The sequence below is a fragment of the Scyliorhinus canicula genome, chromosome 3, assembly GCF_902713615.1.
Source record: "Scyliorhinus canicula chromosome 3, sScyCan1.1, whole genome shotgun sequence".
NCBI lineage: Eukaryota > Metazoa > Chordata > Chondrichthyes > Carcharhiniformes > Scyliorhinidae > Scyliorhinus > Scyliorhinus canicula.
This window is the reverse complement of record NC_052148.1, coordinates 110,782,565-110,807,630: the sequence shown is the minus strand read 5'-3', so window position 1 is coordinate 110,807,630 and position 25,066 is coordinate 110,782,565. Positions and strand designations below refer to the sequence as shown.

Below are 25,066 nucleotides of genomic sequence, written 5' to 3'. Positions count from 1 at the left end.
GAACCCAGTTTGGTCCTCCCCAATCACCTCCGGTACGCAGTCCTCCATTCTAACCGCAGGACCTTTGCCAGGAGCTTGGCATCAACATTAATCAGGGAGATTGGCCTGTAGGACCCGAACGCCTCCGGGTCTTTACCCCGCTTCAATATCAGTGATATAGTGGCTTGTGACATTGTCGGCGGCAGGGTCCCTCTGTCCCTTGCCTCATTGAAAACCCTCACCAAGACCGGGCACACCAGCTCAGAGAACTTCCTATAGAACTCTACTGGGTATCCATCCGGCCCCGGGGACTTCCCCGACTGCATGGCCTTTAGGCCCCCCAATACCTCCTCCACTCGAATCGGGGCCCCCAGCTCTTCCACTCGCCCCCCACCTACTGTTGGGAAGGTTAACCCGTCCAGAAACCTTTTCATCTCCTCCGGTTCTTCCGGCGGCTCCGAAGTATACAGCTTGCGATAGAAGTCTCGGAATACCTTATTCAATCCTGCCGGGTCCTCCACTTTGCGCCCCTCCCCATCCCTCACTCTACCTATTTCCCTGGCCGCCTCCCTCCTCCTAAGCTGCTGCGCTAACAGTCTGCTAGCCTTTTCCCCATGCTCGTACACCACTCCCCTCGCCTTCCTAAGCTGTTCCAAGGCCCTGCTCGTGGATAGTGCCCCCAGTTCCGCCTGTAGTCTCTGCCTCTCCCTGAGTAAACCCCCCCCCCTCCCCTCCCCCCCAGGGACTCCGCGTACTCTTCATCTATCCGACCCATTTCCCTGACCAATCTATCCATCTCTGCCCGGTCTGCCGTGGCTCTGTGGACCCCAATTGAAATCAGCTGCCCCCCGCACTACTGCCTTTCGCGCCTCCCACAGGGTCGCCGCTGAGACCTCCCCCGTGTCATTCACCTGCAAGTAATTTTGCATACACCTCCGAAGCCTCTCGCAGATCCCCTCCTCCGACAGCAGTACCACGTCTAGCCTCCTTTGCGGGCGTTGGTAGCTCGCTCCCCCGATATGCAGGTCTACCCAATGCGGGGCATGGTCTGAGATAGTAATTGCCGAGTATTCCGTGTTCTTTACCTCCTCTATACAATCCCTGCTTAGTACGAAGAAATCTATCCTAGAATATACTTTATGGACGTGCGAGTAAAACGAGTAGCCCCTTCCTGTCGGCTGTCTATCTCTCCAGGGGTCCACTGCCCCCATTTGCTCCATAAACCCTTTCAGCTCCCTTGCCATTGCTGGGAGTCTACCCGTTCTGGGACACGACCGATCCAAAGCCGGGTCAAGGACCATGTTAAAGTCCCCCCCATTATTAGCATGCGAGAATCCAGGTCAGGGATCTTCCCCAGCACTCTTTTAATGAAGTCCACGTCATCCCAGTTCGGGGCATATATATTCACCAGCACCACTCTTCTCCCCTCCAATCTGCCCCGTACCATCAGGTATCTGCCCCCCCTGTCTGCGGATATGCCCTCCACCTCAAATTGCACGCGCTTGTTGATCATGATTGCCACCCCCCTGGACTTCGAGTCCAAGTCCGAGTGGAAGACCTGGCTAATCCAGCCCTTCCTTAGCCTGGTCTGGTCAGACACTTTCAGATGTGTCTCCTGCAACATAATTACGTCCGCCCTCAGAGCCCGCAAGTGCGCAAGCACCCGCGCCCTCTTAACCGGCCCATTCAGTCCCTTGACGTTCCAGGTGATCAGCCTGGTTGGGGGGCACAACCCCCCCCCACGCCGGTCAGCCATAGCCTTTCTCGGGCCGGCCCCCGGCCCGTGCGTTGCGCCATTCCTGGCCCGCCCTTTGGCTGCCTCCACCCTCGACCTCCTTTCCAGTGCCTATTTCAAGTTCCTCCCACGTCAGCAGAACAACCCCCCACCCACATCCCCCGATACACCCCCCCCCCGCCATCCACTAGCTGCAATCTCTCCCCCCCCCCCCCCCCACCTGACTCCCTTGACTAGCCAATCTGCTAGCCCGGTGACTCAACACTCCGGCGCCTTCCTGTCTCATTCCCATTGTTTCCCCGTCCTCCTCCCCACTCCCCGGCGCCCCATCCCTCTCTCCAACCCACTGGAGCAAGCCGGCTCCAGTATCCTCCGGGAGCTGCACAAAAAGTACAAATTCGCCCAAAAAGGAAAAAATAGAAAAAAGAGGAAAAAACAAACAAAAAAAAACTCCATGAGAAAAAAAAGGGGGGGTAAACCCCCCAAACCAATATCCATGAACAAAGGAAAGAGTCCCAAATGTTCCACTTGGCACCTTTGGCCCAGCAAACCGTTGAACAGCAGTCCAGGCCCATTCGGCGTACCTTCCCACGGTAATCCTCGGGCCCTAATTCGCGTCCGTGGGGCCTCTTTTCGGGACCAGCCCCTGATCCCTCACAAAATCCATCGCTTCTTCGGGCTCGGAGAAGTAGTGGTGTTGACCCTGGTGCGTGACCCATAGGCGAGCCGGGAACAGCAGACCAAACGTCACGTGCTTCTTGAACAGCACCTCCTTGACATTCTTAAAGGCTGCTCGCCGTCGAGCCACCTCCTGGCTTAGGTCCTGGTAAATGCGGAGAACACTGTTGTTCCACGTGCTGCTTCTGGCGCTCTTTGCCCACCGCAGCACCCGCTCCTTGTCCACGAACCTGTGGAACCTAATCACCATCGGGCGGGGGGGGTCCGCCCGGCCGCCCCTGCCTCGCCTGCACTCTGTGTGCCCCCTCCAGCTCCGGCGGTCACGGAAAGGCTTCGGCCCCCATCAGCTGCTTCAACAGGCCTGCTACAAATGCTGCAGCATCAGCTCCCTCAGCCCCCTCCGGGAGGCTGACCATCCTCAAGTTGTTCCTGCGGACAGAGCATTGTAATTTTAAACCTATAAAAGCAGAGTTTGCTAGTGCTGGCTTGACTGCACTGAGTGCTGGGTGGCTGAGTGAAAGTGGTTTCGGAGTTGGATGGAAACAGGGGGCGGGATTCTCTGATCCTGAAGCTAAGTGTTGATGCCATCGGAAACACCGTTGCATTTCTCGACGGCGTCAACACATCCTTCAACACATCCTAAGGATCAGCGATTCTGGCCGCTACAGGGGCTGCTGATTCCAGCGTCAGCTGGGCACTGAGGGGCCCGCACATGCGCAGTGGCACCGGCGCCAACTCGCGCATGCGCAGCGGCTCCCTTCTCCGTGCTGGCCCCGACGCAACATTGCGTATGGCGCAGAAGAAAGGAGGCCCCGAGCCTGAGAGAACGGCCCGCCGATTGGTGGGCCCCACCAGGCCACAATGGAGGCCACCCCTGGGTCGATCGACCCCCCCCCCTTTACAAGCCGCCCCCCCGGACCTTTCCACGCCCAGGTCCCGCCAGCTGAGAGCAGATTAGAACATCGCCGGCGGGACCCAGGTTTTTTGCTACGGCCGCTCGACCCATCCAGGGCCGAGAATCGATGGGGGTCCATGTAGAACGGCTCCCGATCGGCGCCGCGCCAACCACGCCTGTGCCAATGGCACCAATTCTCTGCACTGCGGAGAATCGCGTCCCGGCGTCGGGGCTGCGTGGCGCAATTCGTGGCGGTTGTGGGGATTCTCCGGCCCGCCCCCAGGCTGAGAGAATCCCGCCCAGGGAGTTAGATGGAACTGGGAATTGAGGCTACAAGAGAGGGAGCTGGTTGGTAAGTAGTGGGTAAGGTCGGTAAGTCTTTACAACTTCTATCACTTTTACGGTTTGAAAATCCGTTTTGTGGTTCATAATGTGCAAGGGCTATAATTGGTAGTTACGGGGACAAAGAAAGGGTTATGTCATAGCAGTAGATCTCAAAGCCTCGGTTTGCTCCTCTTGCTTCATGTGGGAGGCCGGAAACATTTCCAGTGCCCAGGACCAGCATGTCTGCAGGAAATGCCGCCAGCTGCAGCTCCTGGAACCCTGGCTTTCGGAGTTGGAGTGGCGACTGCGGGCATGTGGAGAATCCGCGAATCAGAGAGTGTTGTGTATAGCACATATAGAGAGGTGGTCACACCACAGGTTCAGACTCCACAGGTAGGAAGGGAATAGATTTTTTTTTTTTTTTTTTATAAATTTAGAGTACCCAATTTATTTTTTTCCAATTAAGGGGCAATTTACTGTGTTCAATCCACCTACCCTGCACATCTTTTTCTTTTGTGTTGTGGGGGCGAAACCCACGCAAACACGGGGAGAATGTGCAAACTCCACACGGACAATGACCCAGAGCCGGGATCGAACCTGGGACCTCGGCGCCGTGAGGCAGCAGGGCTAACCCACTGCGCCAGGAAGGGAATAGATGACCACCAGGCAGAAAAAGAAGTTAGGCAGGCAGTGCAAGAATCTCCTGTGGCCATTCCCCTGCAGAACAGATATACCGCTTTGGATACTGTTGAGGGGAATGACCTATCAGGGGAAAGCAGCAACAGCCAAATTTGTGATACCACGGTTGGTTCTGCTGCAGAGGGGAGGAATAAAAAGTGTGAGAACGCAATAGTTATACGGAATTCAATTGTAAGGGAAATAGGCATTTCTGTAGCTGCATAGAAGACTCCAGGATGGTATGTTGCCGCCCTGGTGCTAGGGCCAAGAGTGTCTCGGAGTGGTTACAGGACATTCTGGAGGGGGAGGGTGAACAGCCAGCGGTCGTGGTAAACATCGATACCAATGACATAGGTTAAAAAAAGGGATCAGTTCCTTAAAGCCGGATATAGGGAGTTGGGAAGAAAGTTGAGAAGTCGAACCTCTAAGATAGTGATCTCAGGATTACTACCAGTGCCACGTGCTAGTCAGCTTAGAAATAGCAGGATATATTGGATAAATACGTGGCTGAAGAGACGATTTGAGGGGGAGGGTTTCAGATTCCTGGGGCATTAGGACCGGTTAGGGGGAGATGGGACCTGTACAAACTGGATGGAGTACACCTGGGCAGGACTGGGACTGAAGTCCTAAGGGGAGTCTTAGCTAGAGTGATTGGGGAGGGTTTAAGCTAATATGGCAGGGGGATAGGTACCTATGCAAGGAGTCAGAGGAGGAGGCAATGAGGACAAAAACAAAAGACAGAAAGAGGTATAAGAAAAGTGATAGGCAGATAAACTATGGCCGGAATTCTCCAACCCCCTTCAGGGTCGGGGAATCGCCCGGGGCTGGCGTAAATCCCGCCCCCGCCGTGGCCGGAATTCTCCGCCACTGGAGAATCGTCGGGAGCGGGAATCATGCCCCGCCAGTCGGCCTGCCCCCCGCGCCGATCGGCAGGCCCACCTCTGTGCCGGCGGGATTGGCGGCGCGAGCAAGCCCCCGGGGGGGGGGGGGGGGGGCGCGGGGCGATCAGACCCAGGGGTGTGCCCCCACAGTGGCCTGGCCCGTGATCGGGGCCCACCAATCGGCGGGCGAGCCTGTGGTGTGGGGGCACTCTTTTCCTTCCGCCGCCGCCACGGCCTCCACCATGACGGAGGCGGAAGAGACCCCCTCCCTACTACACATGCGCCGGTGGTGACGTCAGCAGCCGCTGACGCTCCGGCGCATGCGCGGACACGCGCCAGCCGGCGAGGGCCTTTCGACCAGACCCGACGCCGGCCGGCGTAGTGCCAAAGGCTGTTGGTGCCAGTCGGCGGAGCGGGAGCCACTCCGGCGCGGGCCTAGCCCCTAAAGGTGCGGAGAATTACGCACCTTTTGGGGAGGCCCGACGCCGGAGTGGTTGGCGCTACGCCAGGACCCCCCGCCCCGCCGGGTAGGGGAGAATTTCGCCCCATGAGTCAGATTCAAACAGGGCCACAGTGAAAAATATTGAGAACGGGACTAGTAATGTTAAAAAGACACGCTTAAAGGCTTTGTTCCTTAACGCGTGGAGCATTTGTAATAAAGTGGATGAACTAATCACACAAATAGACGTGAATGGGTATTATATAGTCGGGATACGGACATACGGCTGCAGGGTGACCAGGGATGGGAACTGAATGTCCTGGGGTATTCAGCATTTAGGAAAGACAAACAAAAAGGAAAAGGTGGTGTTGTGGGACTGCTGGTCAAGGAGGAAATTCACACAATAGTGAGGGAGGATATTAGCTAATCTATATGGGTAGGGATGAGAAACACAAGGGGCAAAAAACGTTAGTGGGCGTCATATATAGACCCCCAAACTGCAGTGATTTTGTTGGGAATGGCATTAAAAAGGAAATTAGAGATGGATGTGATAAAGGTACAGCTGTAATTATGGATGATTTGAATCTGCATATTGATTTGGAAAATCACATTAGCCATAATATCATAGAGGAGGAATTCCCGGAGTGTATGCAGGATGGTTTTCGGGATCAATATGTTGAGGAGCCAACTAGAGAACAGGCCATTCTAGACTGGGTACTGTGTAATGAGAACGGATTCATTGCCAATCTAGTTGTGCAATACCCCTTGGGGAATGAGTGACCATAATATGGTAGAATTAGAAGTAGTTGATTTAGGACTTCCGATGGCGGCAGGTAGGAGGAAGCCGCACGTTGGAGGGCTCCCGTCCGAGAATTTATATTTTGAAGTTTTGGTGCCCCGTCCAGGAGCAACTTTTGATTAAACAAGGGTAAGAAGGCATAGAGAAGAGAGATGTCCAAATCTCAAAGAAAAACAGCCGTGAAAAAGGGGGCTAATGAAGGTCTACCGGTGGGTGGAAAGGTCGGCTCAGGAACTGGAAGGAAGGTGGAGGTGGGAGCGCCGGGTGAGGCCGCACTGCTCACGACAGAAAGGATGACCGAGGCGATGGCCATGTAACTTGAAAAACTGTTCATAAAACACATGGAAGACGATGAGAAAGGGATAGGGGCAACATTGAAAGTGCTGTTGGAGGAGTCGATTGCCTCGGTGAGGGCGGCGGTATCGAATGCAGCGGCTGAGGTGTGGGAGCAGGGTGAGACACTGAAGGAAGTGGAAGAGGCACTATCGCAACACAGTGACCAACTCACCTTGATGGGTAAGGAGCTGCGGAGGGCGGTGGAGACCAACAAGGGTCTGCAAACCAGAATGGAAGGCCTGGAAAACAGATCCAAGTGGCAGAATCTGAGGATCATGGGTCTGCTCGAAGGGGTGGATAGCCCGAGGCCGATGGAGTATTTTGCCACGATGTTGGCAGAGCTATTGGGGGAGGGAGAAGATCTCTCTTGATATGAACTGGATCGGGCTCATAGATAGTGGAGCCCTATACCAAAAGCGAGTGAGCCGCCAAGAGTAGTGACTGTTTTTTCCATAGGTACCGTGTGAAGGAGAAGATCCTGTGCTGGGCAAAGCAGAAGTGGGAGGTCCAGTGGGCTGGACTTGGTATACACATATACCAGGACTTGACAGTGGAGTTGGCGAGGAAGTGGGCAGCCTTTGGCTGAGTGAAGACAGCACTGTATAACAGCAAGTACGGTGCGGCATAGTGTATCCAGCTAAGTTGAGGGTGGTCTACAAATCCAAAAACCTTTATTTTGAGACGGTGGAAACGGCGGAGGTGTTTGAGAAGGCAGAAGGGCTGTGACAAAATTGGGAAATGGGGCTGAGGATTGATCTTGTACTAGGGTAGGGATTTGGTAGGAGAGTTTGTAGCTTTATGTAGCTTTATCTTTTCACTGCATGTTGTTGTATGTACTAAATGAATCAACGTTGTCTATTTGGACCAGGTAAGAGTTGGGGCTTTCCTTTGCAATGATGGTTCTTTGGGGCTTGTGTGTTTATGCTGGGATCGTGTGTTAAAGGGGATTTCTTTGTTTTCCTGGGACCGTGCAGGGGGGAAGGAGACCCGGGCGGTGGCCTCCACACTGGCTGGTTTAAGCCGGCCAGCAAACGGGAGTGAGGTGGGGGGAGGGGCTGCGGCCATCAGAGCCTGGTAGACCAGGTTTCGATGAGCCTAGCCGGGGTGAAAAGTTGGGGGAAGAGACTGATGCTGGGTGAGGTGTTTTCGAGAGGAAATGGAGGGGAGAAGTCTGGGAGGGGGTTGGGGTGGGGGTGGGGTTACAATTCATGGGTGTCATTCATTGTACACTTTTGGGGATTGGATAGCCTTGAATATTAGCGGTTGGGGTGGGGGGGTGGACTATATGTTAATGGTTACCATGGCCGATTCCTGATTCCTTTTTTGGTTTTTTTTTTTAATGCTTATATTGTCATGCCGGCTGTTGTGAGGAGGTTGGTGGGAGGATGGGATCGTTGTTGTTAATAAGGGGTTTGGCATTGTATCCATTACCGTTTACTGTTCATTGGTGGGGGTACATTTTGAAGAAAATGTTAAAAAGGAGAATAAAAACATTTTTTAAAAAGTAGTTGATTTATGAGACTAGGGTCCTGAATCTTAACAAAGCAAACTACGATAAAATGAGGTGCGAGTTGGCTATGACTGAATGGGGAATGTTTCTTAAAAGGATGACAGTGGATAGGCAATGGCACACATTCAGAGAACACATGGAGGAACTGCAACAAGTGTTTATTCCTGTCTGGTACAGAAGTAAAACTGCAAAGGTGGCCAATCCATAGTTTAGAAGGGAAATTAGGGATAGTTTTCAATCTAAGGAAGTAGCATACAAATTATCCAAGAAAATAAGTCTGAGGATTGGGAGCTGTTTAGAATTCAGCAAAGCAGGACCAAGGGGTTGATTAAGTAGGGGAAAATAGAGGGCGGAATTCTCCGCTCCCACGCCGGGTGGGAGAATCGCGGGAGGTCCGCTCTCGCACCTCCCGCAATTCTCCCACCCCCCCCCCCCCCAAAATGGCGTGTCGCGTTTTGCGACACGCCGCTCGGATAAACGGCGGCCCGCGATTCTCTGACCCGGATGGGCCGAGCGGCCTGCCGTTCACGACCGGTTCACGGTGGCGGCAAGCACACCTGGTCGCTGCCATTGTGGACATGGCGTGAGATGCCCGTTTGGGGCTTGTGGGGGGCGTACAGGGGACTGAGCACCACGACCGTGCTCGGGAGGAGACAGGCCCGCGATCGGTGCCCACCGATCATCGGGCCGGTGTCTTAATGGGACGCACTCTTTTCCCTCCGCCGCCCCGCAAGATCAAGCCGCCACATCTTGCGGGGTGGCGGAGGGGAAGACGGCAACTGCGTATGCGCGGGTTTGCCGTCATCTGTCATGACTGCGCGGCTGACGTCATTAGGCGGGTTGGCCGCGTCATTCTTGGCGCGCCGGGCCTTGACGGCAGCGACAAGGCCGGCGGCCAAGATTCACGGCACGGCCCTCCTAGCCCCCCGGCGGGGGGAGAATAGGGGGCCAGGAACGGCCTCCGACGCCGTCGCTAACCTCTCCGGGTTTCACGACAGCGTCGGGCCTGGCGGAGAATTTCGCCCAGAAAGTAAGCTTGCAGGGAACATAAAAACTGACTGTAAATGTTTCTAGAAGTACGTGACGAGAAAAACATTGGTGAAGTCAAATGTAGGTCCCTTACATTCAGAAAGAGGGAAATGTATTGTGGGGACAAAGAAATGGTTGAGCAACTAAACACATACTTTGTTTCTGTCTTCACAAATGAGGATACAAGTAAGATACATTAAATATTGGGGAATGCAGGTTTTAGTGAGAAGGAAGAATTGGAGGTGATCAATATCAGTTAAAAAATGGTGTTGGGGAAATTGATGGGATTGAAGGCTGATAAACCCCCAAGGCCTGATAATCTATATCCCTGGGTACTGAAGGAGGTAGCTCCGGAAATAGTAGATGCATTGGTGGTCATCTTCCAGGATTCTATAGACTGCGTAACAGTTCCTGCAGATTGGAGGGTAGCTAATGTAACTCCACTATTTAAAAAGGGAGGTAGAGAAAAAGCAGGGAATTATAGATCAGCAAGCCTGGTGTCAGTAGTGGGGAAAATTCTAGAATCTATTATTCAAGATTTTATAGCAGAGCACTCAGAAAACAGTGGCAGGATCAGACAGAGTCAGCATGGATTCATGAAGGAGAAATCATGCTTGACAAATCTTCTGGAATTCTTTGAAGATGTAACTAGTAGAATTAATGAAGGGGAGCAAGTGGATATGGTGTATTTGGACTTTCAGAAGGCTTTTGACAAAGTCCAGATAAAAAATTAGCGTGTAAAATTAAGGCCCATGAGATTGGGGGTAGTGTATTGAGATGGATAGAAAACTAGTTGGCAGACAGGAAACAAAAAGTAGGAATTTTTTTAATTATAAATTTAGAGTACCCAATTATTTTTTCTAATTAAGGGGCAATTTAGAGTGGCCAATCTACCTATCCTGCACATCTTTGGGTTGTGGGGGTGAAACCCACGCAGACACGGGGAGAATGTGCAAATTCCACACGGACAGTGACCCAGGGCCGGGATTCGAACCCGGGTCCTCAGCACCATAGGCAGCAATGCTAACCACTGTGCCACCGTGCTGCCCAAAGAGTAGGAATTAACAGGTCTTTTTCAAATTGGTAGGTAGCGACTAGTGGGGTACCGCAGGGATCAGTGCTCGGACCCAGCTATTCACAATATATATTAATGATTTAGATGAGGAAACAAAATGTCATATCTCCAGATTTGCAGATGACACCAAGTTGGATGGGAGGTTGAGCTGTGAGGAGGATGCAGAGATCCTGCAGTGGGATTTGGACAAGTTGAGTGAGTGGGTAAATGAATGGCAGATGCAGTATAATTTGGATAAATGCGAGGTTATCCACTTTGGTAGCAAAAATGAGAAGGCAGACTATTATCTGAATGGCCATAAATCAGGAGAGGGGAACGTGCAACGAGGCCTGGGTGTCCTCGTACACCAGTCAGTGAAGGTAAGCATGCAGGTGCAGCAGGTGGTAAAGAAGGCAAATTGTATAGAGTCATAGATGCCTTTTGCAGCTCGTTTCAGATGCTCACCACCCTCTGTGTGAAAAACCTTTCCCTCTGGTCTCTTTTGTATCTCTCCCCTCTCACCTTAAACCTATGCCCACTAGTTCTAGACTCCTTTGGGAAAAGATGTTGACTATCTACCTTATCAATGCTCCTCATTATTTTATAAACCTCTGTAAGATCACCCCTAGGCCACCTATGCTCCAGGAAAAAAAGTCCCAGCCTTTCCTTATAACTCAGACCATCAAGTCCTGGTAGCATCCACGTAATGCTGGCCTTTATTGCGAGAGAATTCGAGTACAGGAGCAGGGTTGTCTTGTTGCAATTATCCAGAGCCTTGGTGAAGGCGCACATGGTATATTGTGTGCAGTTTTGTTCTCCTTATCTGAGGAAGGATGTTCTAGCTATAGAGGGAGTGCAGAGAAGGTTTACCAGATTGATTCCTGGGATAGCCGTACTGACGTACGAGGAGAAATTGAATCGGTTAGGATTGTACTCGCTGGAGTTCAGAAGAATGGGGGGGAACTCAAAGAAACTAATAAAATTCTAATGGAGCTGGACAGGGTAGATGCAGGAAGGATGTTCTCGATGGTGGACGTGTCCAGAACCAGGGGTCACAATCAGAGGATATGGGATAGATCGTTTAGGACAGAGATTAGGTATTTCTTCACCCAGAGAGTGGAGACCCTGTGGAATTCGTTACCACAGGAAGTATTTGAGTCCAAAACATTGTATGGTTTCATGAAGCAGTTAGTTTTAGCACTAGGGGAGAAGGGGATCAAAGTATATGGGGGAAAGCAGGATTAGGCTATTGAGTTGGATGATCAGCCATGATCATAATGAATGGCGGTGTAGGCTTGAAGGGCCGAATGGCCTCCTGCTCCTATTTTTTTCTATGTTGACAATCCTTTATATTTGGGGTTTCTGCCTTGCTGGAGCTGAGGACAGGTGCGGAGGCAAATGTCAATGCCTCATTGGTTGCTCGGAGGCGAGTCCTGTTGAGTTGGAGGTTGGCGACGCCAACTAGAGCCTCGGCGTGGCTCGGGAACTTAATGGAGTTTTTGCACATGGAAAGGTCAAATATACAGTGAAGGGGTCAATTGAAGGGTTTTAGTGGAGATGGCAACCGTTTATACTATATTTCAAGGAATTGGTCACTGTTAGCTGCTGGAGGGGGGGTTACATAAATTAGTTTATTGTTCCTTTTAGTTTATGGTTACTGTTGTCTGTATATTTGTATAAAACGACAAAGGGGTAATAAAAGTATATATTTTTTAACTAATGTTAATATTGTTTTCTGATTCAGAAACACCAAGAAATATAGTTAGAGCTGGGGCAAAGAAATATACTTCAGCATACTTCAAGCGCCATTACAGTTTGTAGGCCCTAAAACCAAATTAAATACAGCTGCCTCTCGGCAGTAGAATAATACATTTGAACACTGGAAAATTTTTTAAAAAGACCTTACCAAATTAACTTAATCGAAACAATGAAAAAAGAAATTCACCAATGTTTTGAATACAGTTTGTTTAAGTAGGCTGGCAGAATAACGGGAAATGTTTCACTGCAGCAAATATTTTGTTAGCCAGATATTTAGACAAAAGTTCTTGGACAGTGGCTTGGCCTGACAATAAGCCATTTTTTAAAAAATGCATTAAAAATGGTTGTCTATTTAAAGTGTTATTAAAGTATTTTTATTTTTATTTCAGCTCTCCCCGTCAAAGATGATTCATTGCGGCGCTGTGTGGTCTTTCACTCGATGTTTAGTTCGTAGAAAATTCATAAACCAAAATAATCTTGAAGATACCAAACTATGTCGCTGTTTGTCCACCATAGACCTGATAGCACTGGGAGTTGGCAGTACTCTCGGAGCTGGTGTTTACGTTCTAGCTGGTGAGGTTGCGAAGTGGGATTCCGGACCCAGCATTATCATCTCTTTCCTAATCGCAGCATTGGCTTCAGTGATGGCTGGTCTGTGCTATGCAGAATTTGGAGCCCGTGTTCCAAAGACTGGTTCTGCATATCTATACAGTTATGTGACTGTTGGTGAACTCTGGGCATTCATCACAGGCTGGAACTTAATTCTTTCTTATGTCATTGGTAAGTGTGTCTAATGTACATAAATAACTCAGGTTCACTTTCCATTTCTTTTTGTGTATTTCTTAACCTTGGATTATCCTGATTTTGCTGAAGATTACAGTCCAAGATAGATACATGAATGCATGGTTATCTTAAAGTGATGATGTTTATATTTTGTTGGATTAGGTTCCGAATAAAGTTGAAGAGAAACCATTGCACTTAATGAGCTCCTGGGCAGGGTTTTAATTTTAATTACCCCCTGTTTTACATCCAGCTCTGGGTATAGTATTGTAGTCATCATGTTGATGAACTTACAGCTCTGAGTTCATCACTTCATAATTGCAGTAGGTTGGCACCGGAAAGTAAAGTTGACTGCTGGAATGTTACCAAAATCCAAGTTGGTTGACCAATGGGGACTGACCCGAACAACTCTATTTGATCATTTCAGAAGCATTAAGAGTCAGCGACAGTCAATTACAAAACAATTGCTCCAGAACATAAAAATCATTTTGCTAAAGCAGTTTAGAATGAATAATTACCACCTTTTTTGGCAATTATGTTCCAGCTCCATTATAGAGTCAAAGAGGTCTACATCACAGAAAAAGTCCTTCGGCCTAAGCCAATCGCCAATCGCCTAACTATTCTAATCCCATTCTCCAGCACTCCTGCGCACCCTCCCCCCCACCCCCACACACACACACATAACCCCGGTCTACTCTGCTTCAAGGGGGGGAAAAACTCTATCCAATCTCTTTTCACAGCTTCTCCAGCCCAGGCAACATTCTGGTAAATCTCCTCTGCACCTTTTCAAGTGCGATCACATCCTCCCTATAATGTGCATTCCAGAAATGCACATGATATTCCGGCTGTGGCCTAACTAATGTTTTTTATATAGTTCCAGCATAACCACCCTGCTTTTAAACTCTACGCCTCGGCTAATGAAGGCAAGTATACCATATGCCTTCTTAACCAACTTACCCACCTGCTCTGCTACCCCAGACAGTGTACATGCACACCAAGGTCCCTCTGATCCTCGGTGCTTCCCAGGGTCATGCCATTTATCATGTATTCCCTTGCCTTGTTTGTCCTGCCCAAGTACATCACCCCACACTTATCCAGATTGAATTCAATTTGCCACTGACCAGCCCATCTGACCAGCCTTTTAATATCCTCCTGTAATCAAAGGCTATCCTCCTCATCCTTTACTACCCCACCAATTTTTGTATGATCCGCAAACATATTGATCAGCCCTCCTACATTCATGTCTAAATCATTTATATAAACTACAAACAACATGGGCCTCAACACTGTACCCTGCGGGACCCTCCTGGACATTGTCTTCCAGTCGGAAAATCACCCCTTGACCATCACCCTCTGCTTCCAATCTGGATCCAATTTGACAAATTTCCTTGGTTCCATGGGCTCTCTTGCCATCGTTATCAGTCTCCTATGTGGAACCTTATCAAAAGCCTTGCTGAAGCCCAAATAGACCATGTCATATGCATTTCTCTCATCTACACACCTGGTCACCTCTTTGAAAAATTCAATCTAGTTGGTCAGACATGCCTTCCCCTTAAAAAAATCATGCTGTCTATTCTTGATTAATCCATGCCTCTCCAAATGCAGATTCATTCTAACTTTCAGAATTGCTTCCCATTGTTTCCCCACCACTGAGGTTAGACTGACTGGCCTGTAGTTTTCTGGTTTATCCCTTCCTCCTTTCTTGAATAATGGTACCACACGAACTGACCACCTCTCCTGTGGCCAGTAAGGAACTGAAAACCTGTGCCAGCGCCCCTGCTCACTCAACAACCTGTGATACATTTCATCTGGTCCTGGATATTTGTCTACTTTTAAGCCTGTCGTCCATTCTGAACGTCCTCTCTGTCTCGGTTAATCTCATTAATTTTATCAGAATCCTTCTCCCTTATTTCTATACCCACACCGTCCTTCTAAAGAGTGAAGGCCAACACAAAGTATTAATTTGGAAGCCTAGCTATGTCCCTCGGCTTCACACACATATTACCACTCTGGTCCTACTCTTTCCCTAGCTATTCTTTTACCCTTAATGTACTTGTCCAACAACTTAAGATTTTCCTTTTATTTTACCTGCTAGTATCCTTTCATGTCCCCTTTTTGTTCTCCTAATTTCCTTTTTAAGTTCCCTCTTGCACATTCCAGACGCCTCTAGGGTTTCTGCTGTTTTGAACCCTCGATATCTGTCATAAGCCTCCCTTTTTCTCCTTATCAATGCTGTATATCCCTTGATATTCAGGGTTCACTGGATTTGTTGGTCCCTCCCTTTTTCTTGATTGGAACATGTTGGCCCTGTACTCTCCCTATTTCCTTCTTGAATCTGTCCCGCTGTTCTGAAACAGATTTACCGAAAAGTGTCTGCTCCCAGTCCACTCTGGCCAAATCATATTTGATCTTATTAAAATCAGCCTTCACCCAGTTTAGAACTTTGACCTCAAGCCCATCCTTGTTCTTTTCCATAACAACCTTGAATCTAAAGGGAGTTATGATTACTCTCTGCAAAATGCTCCCCCATTGATACTTCAACCATTTTCCCAGCTTTGTTACCTAAAATTAAGTCCAGGACCGCCCCTCTCTTATAGGACCTTGTTCGTACTGGCTAAAAAGGTTCTCCTGGATGCATTTTAAGAATTCAGCTCCCTTTAAACCCTTTACACTCTGACTATCCCAGTTAATGTTGGGGAAGTTGAAATCCCCCACTATCGCTACCCTATTACTTCTACACTTCTCTGAAATTTGCCTACATATCTTCTCTTCTATTTCTCTTGGACGGTTAGGGGCCTATGGAACACTCCCAGCAATGTGATTGCTCCTTTTTGGTTTTTAAGTTCGACCCATATATCTTCAGTTGAAAAGCCTTCTAGAATGTTGTCCCTGCTTACTGCTGTAATTGATTCCCTGATCAAAACTGCGACACCCCCTCCTCTTTTACCTCCTTCCTTATTTCGCCAGAGGATCCTGTATCCTGTAATATAGAGCTACCAATCCTGCCCTCTCTCAACTTTTTCTCAGTGACAGCAGTGACATCATACCGCCATGTTTTAATTTGTGCCCTCAATTCATCTGCCTTGTTTGTCAGACTCCTTGTATTGACATAAATACCATTCAATCTTGCCAAACTCCCTTGTGACTTAACTGGTCTAGACATAGAACAAAGAAAAGTACAGCACAGGAACAGGCCCTTCGGCCTCCAAGCCTGTGCTGACCATGCTGCCTGTCTAAACTAAAATCTTCTACACTTCCTGGGTACGTATCCCTCTATTCCCATCCTATTTATGTATTTGTCAAGATGCCCCTTAAACGTCACTATCGTCCCTGCTTCCACCACCTCCTCTGGCAGCGAGTTCCAGGCACCCACTACCCTCTGTAAAAAAAAAACTTGCCTCGTACATCTCCTCTAAACCTTGCTCCTTAAACCTATGCCCCCTAGTAATTGACCCCTCTACCCTGGGGAAAAGCCTCTGACTATCCACTCTGTCTATGCCCCTCATAATTTTGTAGACGTCTATCAGGTTGCCCCTCAACCTCCGTTGTTCCAGTGAGAACAAACCAAGTTTATTCAACCGCTCCTCATAGCTAATGCCCTCCATACCAGGCAACATCCTGGTTAATATCTTCTGCACCCTTTCTAAAGCCTCCACATCCTTATGGTAGCGTGGCGACCAGAATTGAACACTATACTCCAAGTGTGGCCTAACTAAGGTTCTATACAGCTGCAACATGACTTCCCAATTCTTATCCTCAATGCCCCGGCCAATGAAGGCAACCATGCCGTATGCCTTCTTGACTACCTTCTCCACCTGTGTTGCCCCTTTCAGTGACCTGTGAACTGTACACCTAGATCTCTCTGACTGTCAATACTCTTGAGGGTTCTACCATTCACTGTATATTCCCTACATGCATTAGACCTTCCAAAATGCATTACCTCACATTTGTCCAGATTAAACTCCATTTGCCATCTCTCCGCCCAAGTCTCCAAACGATCTAAATCCTGCTGTATCTTCTGACAGTCCTCATCGCTATCCATAATTCCACCAACCTTTGTGTCATCTGCAAACTTACTAATCAGACCAGTTACATTTTCCTCCAAATCATTTATATATACTACGAACAGCAAAGGTCCCAGCACTGATCCCTGTGGAACACCACGAGTCACAGCCCTCCAATCAGAAAAGCTAAGGGACATCTTTGCCCAATACTGTGGTGGAATCTGACTCATTAAATGGTTTCAAGAAGGGGTTGGATATAATTTTGATTTTTAAAAATGGGTTAACGGGATATGGGGAACAGGGAGGGAGGTGGATTTGAGATGCAGAAGAGATCAGCCATGATCTGATTGAATGGTGGAGCAGGCTCGAAGGGCTGAATTGCCTAGTTCGGCTTCTAATTCCTATGTTCCTAAGACATTCTATACCTTACTGACTCACTTTATGTCTCTTCTAATTTTGGCTGTGCATCTACCCCTGCTGAACCTTCTCTCAGGATCCCAACCCCTTGCCAATTATTTTATACCCTAGCCAACAGCACTAGCAAATCTCCCTGCAAGAATACTAGTTCATTTTAATTCAGGTGCAAACCGTCCAACTTGTATAGGTCCCACCATCCCCAACAATTACGCCAATGTATCAGAAATCTAAAGCCCTCCCTCCTACACCATTTCTCCAGCCACATACTCACCTGAATTAACCTCCTATTTCTATACTCAGTAGCATATGGCACTGGAAGTAATCCAGAGATTACTGCCTTCTGGGCCCTGTTTTAAAATCTACTTCCTAGCTCCCTAAATCCGGCTTGCAGGATCTCATCCCCTTTTTCTGCCTATATCGTTGGTGCCAATATGTACCACGACATCAGTCTGTTTGCTCTCCCCCTTAAGTATGCTCTGCAGCCGTTCAGTGACATCCCTGACCTTGGCACCAGGAAAGCAACATACCATCCTGAAGTCCCTTTTGCGGCCACAGAAATGCCTGTCTGTTCCCATTACAATTGAATTCCGTACCACTTTGGCCCTGCTGTTCTTTCTCCTCCCATCTTGTACAGCAGACCCACCCATGGTGCCATGAAGTTGGTTGCCACTGCTTTCCCCTACACCAGTGTTTTTCAAAGTGGGGGTCGCGACCTGCGGGTGGGTCGTGGGATGATGGAAAATGGGTCGTCAAAAGGTCCCCAAAGATCGCCTGATCTTTTTTCCCGTTTTCTCCCTGGGTAAATTCTTACTGCAGTACAGTGTATGATCACATGAGGCTGATGTAGAGGCTGGTGCCTTAGGTCACTGTTACAGTCACTGCCACTGACACACCCTTCAGCAGCGACTCCCGTTTCTACAACAGTTAATCGTCCAGGTTAGTCAGCACCTGCACCAACAACTGAAGCGTTTTTAAAAAAAAATTAATTATATTTAAATTTCTTTCCTGAAGATACTCCTTCTAGACAGAGTATGGGGCTGGTTTAGCACAGGGCTAAATCGCTGGCTTTGAAAGCAGACCAAGGCAGGCCAGCAGCACTGTTCAATTCCCGTACCAGCCTCCCCGAACAGGCGCCGGAACGTGGCGACTAGGGGCTTTTCACAGTAACTTCACTTGAAGCCTACTTGTGACAATAAGCGATTTTCATTTCATTTTTCGTTAGTTTCCAATAGTGCTTTGTGCTTTTTTTCCCCCCAGGCTTGCATCTCCCACCCAAAACCAAATGACTGTTTACTGGAATGTGGTTCTACAAGTACTTCAGTCAGCAACTCATAGCCGGAGTACTCCTATATATAGGATTTAGCAGATAATTCCTGTGTATCCTGTGGGGATCTCCCCGCCTTTCAATTGGTCCATTGTTACAAAGCTGATTCATGTTTGCCCTATTCTGAACTCGGCTCTGGGGTGACAGGTATGGGTTTGGGAATTTCATCCATCCCAGTTGGGGGGAAATGCATCTGCTCAAGTACAGATCATAGGAAACACAGAGTCAATGATCACACAAAGAGACCGACTTCAGGGTTAATGTTCTGAATCGGATGCATGTTTAATGCCACTGTTACAATTGACAATGAACCGTGAATTTCTATTGCTATTAACGTTGTCAGTGTTGGTTGAATTTCTGCCAGTTAATCTTGTTGATGACTGTTGAACTTTTTTTAATCTTAACCTTGTCAATCTGATCTATGTTTAAAGTTGTGCTGTGTGTACATAAGGGGTTTGAGGTATATTTAAAATGGGGACCCGCTCTGCGCTCACTTTCTGAGATCAGTCGCTCTCTCAGTCAGACTGACTTAGCAATCAATAGTGAGTCTCCTTCTTACTCCATCAGCCTAAAATCTAGATGTGTTTCCAAGAATTCCCTCATTTCCCGTTCAAATGGAGTCCGCCATCAAGAGTCTCTTACTCTGGTCTGTGCAGAGATTTTTATTACAAGTTATTTAGATCTCCAAATAACAACAAAAAAATATAAAATATGTTTTTATTTACAATTTTTGACATTTAATAACACAGAAGTGCCAACAATGAATGTGCCAATTTAAAAAGTAACTATGGAGAATCTATTGTGAATGTGGCATGGGTTGCGAGAGTCAGTAATTTTGTAAAATTGGGTCGCCAGAAAGAAAGTTTGAAAAACACTGCCCTACACAGTCATCTCCCCAAACTGTATCCAAAATGGTTTTACTTTTAGAAAGGAAGATGGCCACAGGGGATTCCTGTACTACCTGCCTTCCTGTACTCTGCCTGGTGGTCACCCATGCCTTTCTGCCTGTTCAATCCTCACTTGTGGTGTGACCACCTCACTGAATTCCACGACTTGCTCAGCATCGCAGATGCCCCACGGCCATTCCACCCTCAGCTCCAGCTCAGAAATGTAGTTAGCCAGTAGCTGCAGTTGGACACACTTCCTGCACACACGGCCACCAGGGACAACTGAAGCTTCTATAATTTGCCACATAGCACAGGCAGAGCATATCACGGATGCTCCTAATTCAAATACAATTTGCATCTCAAAATGTTCAAACTGCTCCACCACACGTTTTCACGAGTGACACGGTTCCCCATTACCACAGTGTTTCTGATATTTAACGTTGCGCTGTTGATCCCATAGTTGTTTATGGTATCTCTCTGGAAGGCTAGTACTTTGTAAGATGAATTATTTTGCAGTACAAGTGATAGTTTTGTAGATTAATGGGAGACCCATTTTGTGTGTAGCCAAGAATGTTGTCTTGATGCAAGCCACAATTATTCATCTCCAAAACACATGTGTCTTAGTTTCTGCACTTTGCTAATGAAGCACAAAAGTGAATATTTAACTGAATTGTATTTTTTCACTCGTCTTTGTATATAGGTACTTCCAGTGTTGCCAGGGCATGGAGTGGTACCTTTGATGAACTTGTTGGCAAACAGATTGGAAATTTCTTTGGCACATACTTCAGGATGAATTCACCGGGATTAGCAGAATATCCAGACTTTTTTGCAGTGTGTCTCATATTATTATTGTCAGGTATGATGGGAGTGAAGTTTTAGTATGTAATTTTAGAGTTAGCTGGGAAAGACATTTATTATACAACAAAAGCAGAGAATACTGGACAATCTCGGTAGGTCTGACGGCATCTGTGGAGAGAGAGGGGAGCTAACGTTTCGAGTCTGGATGAGTCTTTATCAAAGCTGACAATTTCAATGCAATTCCACACAACCACTGCCTTTATAAGCACATAGACGTCAATTGTATTGACAAGTCCATGATATGGTGCAATATCAAATGCCATTCGAAACATCAAAATACTTAAACCACTGCATTAATAGCACTGGTCTCATCCACTGTTACTTCATCTTAGCCAAACGCAAGTTGCCCTTATTTTGTCAAATTAATCAGTTTCAATCGAATCAATTTGTCAAACGTAATTCGCCTTTAACCCAACCTAGTCTCATTTTATTTATTAAACTGTATGTTTTCATGTGCCAATTAATTTCATCCTAATTTATTATCTCTAAACATTTCCTCAATACCGATCATTAGCTTGACTGGCCTGTATTTTCTTGATTTATCATTCTTTTTTAAAATTTGTAATCGTCCAACCCTCTGGCACCACTCCAATATTGCGGGTCAATTGCATATGTAACTAGAGCCTCTGTAATTTCCACCGTTACATCCCACAATAAGCTAGGATACACCCATCTGGACTTTACTACTCTGTGAAGTATGTGGGAAAATGAAATAGGAATTAATAATTTTAGTCGAGGAACTTGAACCAGTCTAGATATGATTGACCAAATGTGAATATCTGCTAACTCTCCATGTGCGACAAGTAATATTCTAAAAGTGCAACATTTCCTCCCAGGAATTAAAATAAAATATGGCAGATGCTGGAAATCTGAAGTAAAAACAGGAAATGTTGGGAAAACACATCATGTCTGGCAGCGTCTGTGGAGAGAGAACCAGAATTAACGTTTTGAATCTATAATGACTCTTCCTCATGAAAATTGAAATGAAAATGAAAATCACCTATTGTCACAAGTAGGCTTCAAATGAAGTTTCTGTGAAAAGCCCCTAGTCGCCATATTCAGGCATCTGTTCGGGGAGGCTGGTACGGGAATTGAACCGTGCTGCTGGCCTGCCTGGGTCTTCTTTAAAAGACAGCTCTTTAGCCCTGTGCTAAACCAGCCCCTAGTGCTACACCAGCCCCTAAGCCCCTCAGAGCCAGTTCCTCCCAGTACCTCTGCCACTAACCTGACCAAACTGTTTATGGTCATAGAAAAGTCTCTTGCTTCCCATGAGGATAGCAGATGCACACACAACAAGGGGTACATAAGTCCACCAAAGGGGATAAATTGTGGTGCAAGCAGTCAGATTGAGCCGAGATAGGGCCCACATGGAATCTATGGAAGCTATTGTGTATTTTCAATCAGATTTTGACTCAGAAGACTGGGCTTACTGTTTATATTTTCCCTGATGCAGTAATCGGAGTAAGTACACAATACATAATTTCCTAACATGGATTATTCTGTTTTGGCAGCTTAAAGCTAGATATTCCTCATGCTGTTCCAAGATTTGTGCTTTTTAAACAAACTTTTATTGCTTTTCCAGGTAAAATTTCACATTTTAAATGTTAAGCACTTCAGGGTAGAAATTCCTCTTGGGTGGAATCAGATTGGCCACTCATTTTAGATTGTGCCTCATATCTAATTCCATTGACTGCTGTGGAACTGAATATCAAACAGTTTATAATTGGCAGACAGAGGGCGACACGGTGGCGCGCTGGTTAGCATTGCTGCTTCACTATGCCAAGGACCTGGGTACGCTCCCAGCCCCTGGTCACTGCATGTGTGGAGTTTGCAGATTCTACACGTGTCTGCATGGGTCTCACCCCCCACAACTCAAAGATGTGCAGGTAGGTGGATTGTCCATGCTAAATTGCTCCTTAATTGGAAAAAGAAATTGGGTACTCCAAACTTTTAAATAAATAATTGGCAGACGATTTGATACTACCTGTTTTGTTACACAGCCCAGAATGTATTTCTAGCCTCTATTATTTATTTCAGAATGAGAGTGTCTCAGAGGTAGTCAGAGAGATGGGAGACAAAGTGGATCATTAAAAGTGCTTCTGTTTTTTTTTGTTTGGACTGAAAGTTCAGTACTAATTAAAGGAGCAATTCTCAGGCCCTGTTGTGCTCTTGCTCAAGTGAAACGAGACCGGTGAATAGTGGGAGAGGCCAAAAATGAGAACTGCGCCAGATGCCAAACAGTTTGTGGTGCAACCGGCTGCTCCTGTAGGTGAAATCCCATGTAGCGTGGTGAGAAGGCAATTATCACTACTTAAGCCCTATTCTGTATAATTAACGGGTGCGACTCCATATCCAACGGCATCCCGTCATTCAGTGGCCTCCCCAGCAAGTGGTCATGCAGGTGATTTGAAAAATGTGAACCTAGCGAAGAGCTACTTAGGGGAACCGAGTCAAAGAGCCCAGACGCTGGGATTGCAGCCCCAATGCTCAGGGGGAGGTGGGGGACCTTTGGCTGGATTGGGGGGGGGGTTAGGCCGCCATGGGAAAGGGAGGGGGGAGGCGCTGGAGGGCAACCTCGCATGGCACCAGCATGCCGATCCCTGGATCGTGTGTACCCCATTCCGGGGTAACCCTATACCCTGCCCGTCTGCCCCACAGTCGGCTAAGAAGCTGGCTTGTAATGCAGAACAAGGCCAGCAGCGCGGGTTCAATTCCTGTACCGGCCTCCCTGAACAGGCGCCAGAATGTGACAACTCGGGGCTTTTCACAGTAACTTAATTGAAGCCTACTTGTGATTATAAACGATTATTATTATTATCATCTCCACCAGCTCTGGGTAACCCTGCACAAGAGCTCAGCGTCAGTCTGGGACCCAGCTGGGTCCTGGGATCCAGCAGACCTCCAACTCCTGTCCTGCCTGGCGATTCCTGCCTCCACCAGATGTATATGAGCCGCTGTATGTTGCTCAACAGATTGTGCCCCAGAAGCCTGACCACTAATGTTTCCCACCAAGGTGTGTGTCTCTGCACTGGTGCAGTGTGGGCATGACACATGCGATCGTATCGCGATCGTATCTTCCTTGGCGCTTTCCACTGAGGTGTTTTCCTGGGAGCTTGGAGAGGGTGCCACCTGGGATGGGCCAGCACAATCAGCTGGAGGACCTGCAGGAGAATGGACATGTGGTCAGTGGGAGGGATGGGTCAGTCAGTAAGGCGATAACAACTCATGTTTGACAGGATCTTGGGGTGGGGCATGGTTGGATCCTCACCTCTGCGGCATCCACGATCCTCCGCATTGGTGATCCCTCTGTCCTCTGCCACCCTGGTCACCTCCAGGACATGATCCTCGAAGGTGCTGAAGATCACTGCAAAGAAGGAAACTCAAAGGAGGCTTGGCCTTACCAAACCTACAATACTACCACTGGGCAGCAACGGCAGAAAGAGTGAAGGGATGGGTACACGAAACCGACACAGATTGGGTACAAATGGAGGAGGCATCCTGTAAAGGAATGACCCTCCAGGCCGTGGTCACAGCAGCACTCCCATCCTCCTCAACAAGATACACAACGAGCCCAGTGGTAGCGGCCACGCTGAGAACGTGGACCCAGCTGAGGCAACACTTCAGGATAACCAAAAGTCCTCCATGGCTCCCATATGCGGCAATCACACTTCGAGATCTTTACGGAGAGCTGCTTCCTAAATGTTTAGATGGAGAGGCTTTCTTTCATTTAGACAAAGGCAAAGCAGATAAATTAAATATTTTGAGGGTAGTAGTCTTTGTCACCTTTTTCTAAAATCTTTCATTAAAGTTTTTATTTCATCCAATGTCTACTAGTGGCCCAGGATGTCACCTGTGTCACCTCAAGTCCATCAGAGGTATATCAGAAAGATTACAGTTTAAAAAGAAAGTACAGTACCCAATACATTACTTTCCAATTAAGGGCCAATTAAGTGTAGCCAATCCACCTCCCCTGCACATCGTTTTGGGTTGTAAGGGTACACAGACACGGGGAGAATGTGCAAAATCTACACGGACAGTGACCCTGGGCCGGGATCGAACCCAAGTACTTGGAGCCGTGAGGCCGCAGTGCTAACCACTGCGCCGCCGTGCTGCCCTCAAAGTTCCAGGTTAACTGCAAGGAGTGAAATTCTCCCAGCCAGCCCACGGCAGATTTGGTGGTGGTGGGCGCAGTGCATCGAGCAGGAACCAAAAATTTGGAAACCTACTGCCGTAAAATCTTGTTGCAATTCTCCCAGTGGTGGGTCGCTCTTCCCTCTGGCAGCGTTAAACCCATTTGTTAATAAGTGCCGTGCGCAAGGCGGGGGCTTCAGGGCCTCTGGTGATGTGTCATAGTGCTACACTGTTCCTGATGTGTTATTCACCACTTTGCCGGGACAGACTGGTTCCTGCCTCCATCTCCATTGCGAGGTGATCTTCATGTACAGCATCGCGCTGCTGGGTCCTTGGACTCTCCTGTGTCACCAGGATAGATCAGTACTGTGCCTGAGGATTGGGAGTACAGGGGTCTCTTACCTCTGGTGCTACACACCAGTGTGTATATGGACTTGACTGTGCTGCCACCGCAACAAAAGTCCAAAGTTCAAGCGCAGTGTAAGCGCTGAGGGGTTTTGGAAGGATGGCTGTTCAAGGAGTTTGAAGGGAGGGGGAGGGCTCATGATTGCATGCAAGGGGCAAGGAGGT

At 48.0% G+C, this 25,066-nt stretch overlaps 1 protein-coding gene across 3 annotated transcripts in view; it reads left to right on the top strand.

Annotated features, from left to right (window-relative positions):
- Positions 1-25,066, top strand: part of slc7a2 (solute carrier family 7 member 2) — a 211,002-nt gene that overhangs the window by 112,780 nt on the left and 73,156 nt on the right. For all 3 annotated transcript variants that reach the window (XM_038791096.1, XM_038791097.1, XM_038791095.1), the window contains exons 2-3: positions 12,485-12,875; positions 20,208-20,363. In XM_038791096.1, coding sequence (XP_038647024.1) covers positions 12,500-12,875; positions 20,208-20,363 — 532 coding nt within the window. In that variant the 5' untranslated portion in view covers positions 12,485-12,499. The remainder of the gene's footprint in view (positions 1-12,484; positions 12,876-20,207; positions 20,364-25,066) is intronic.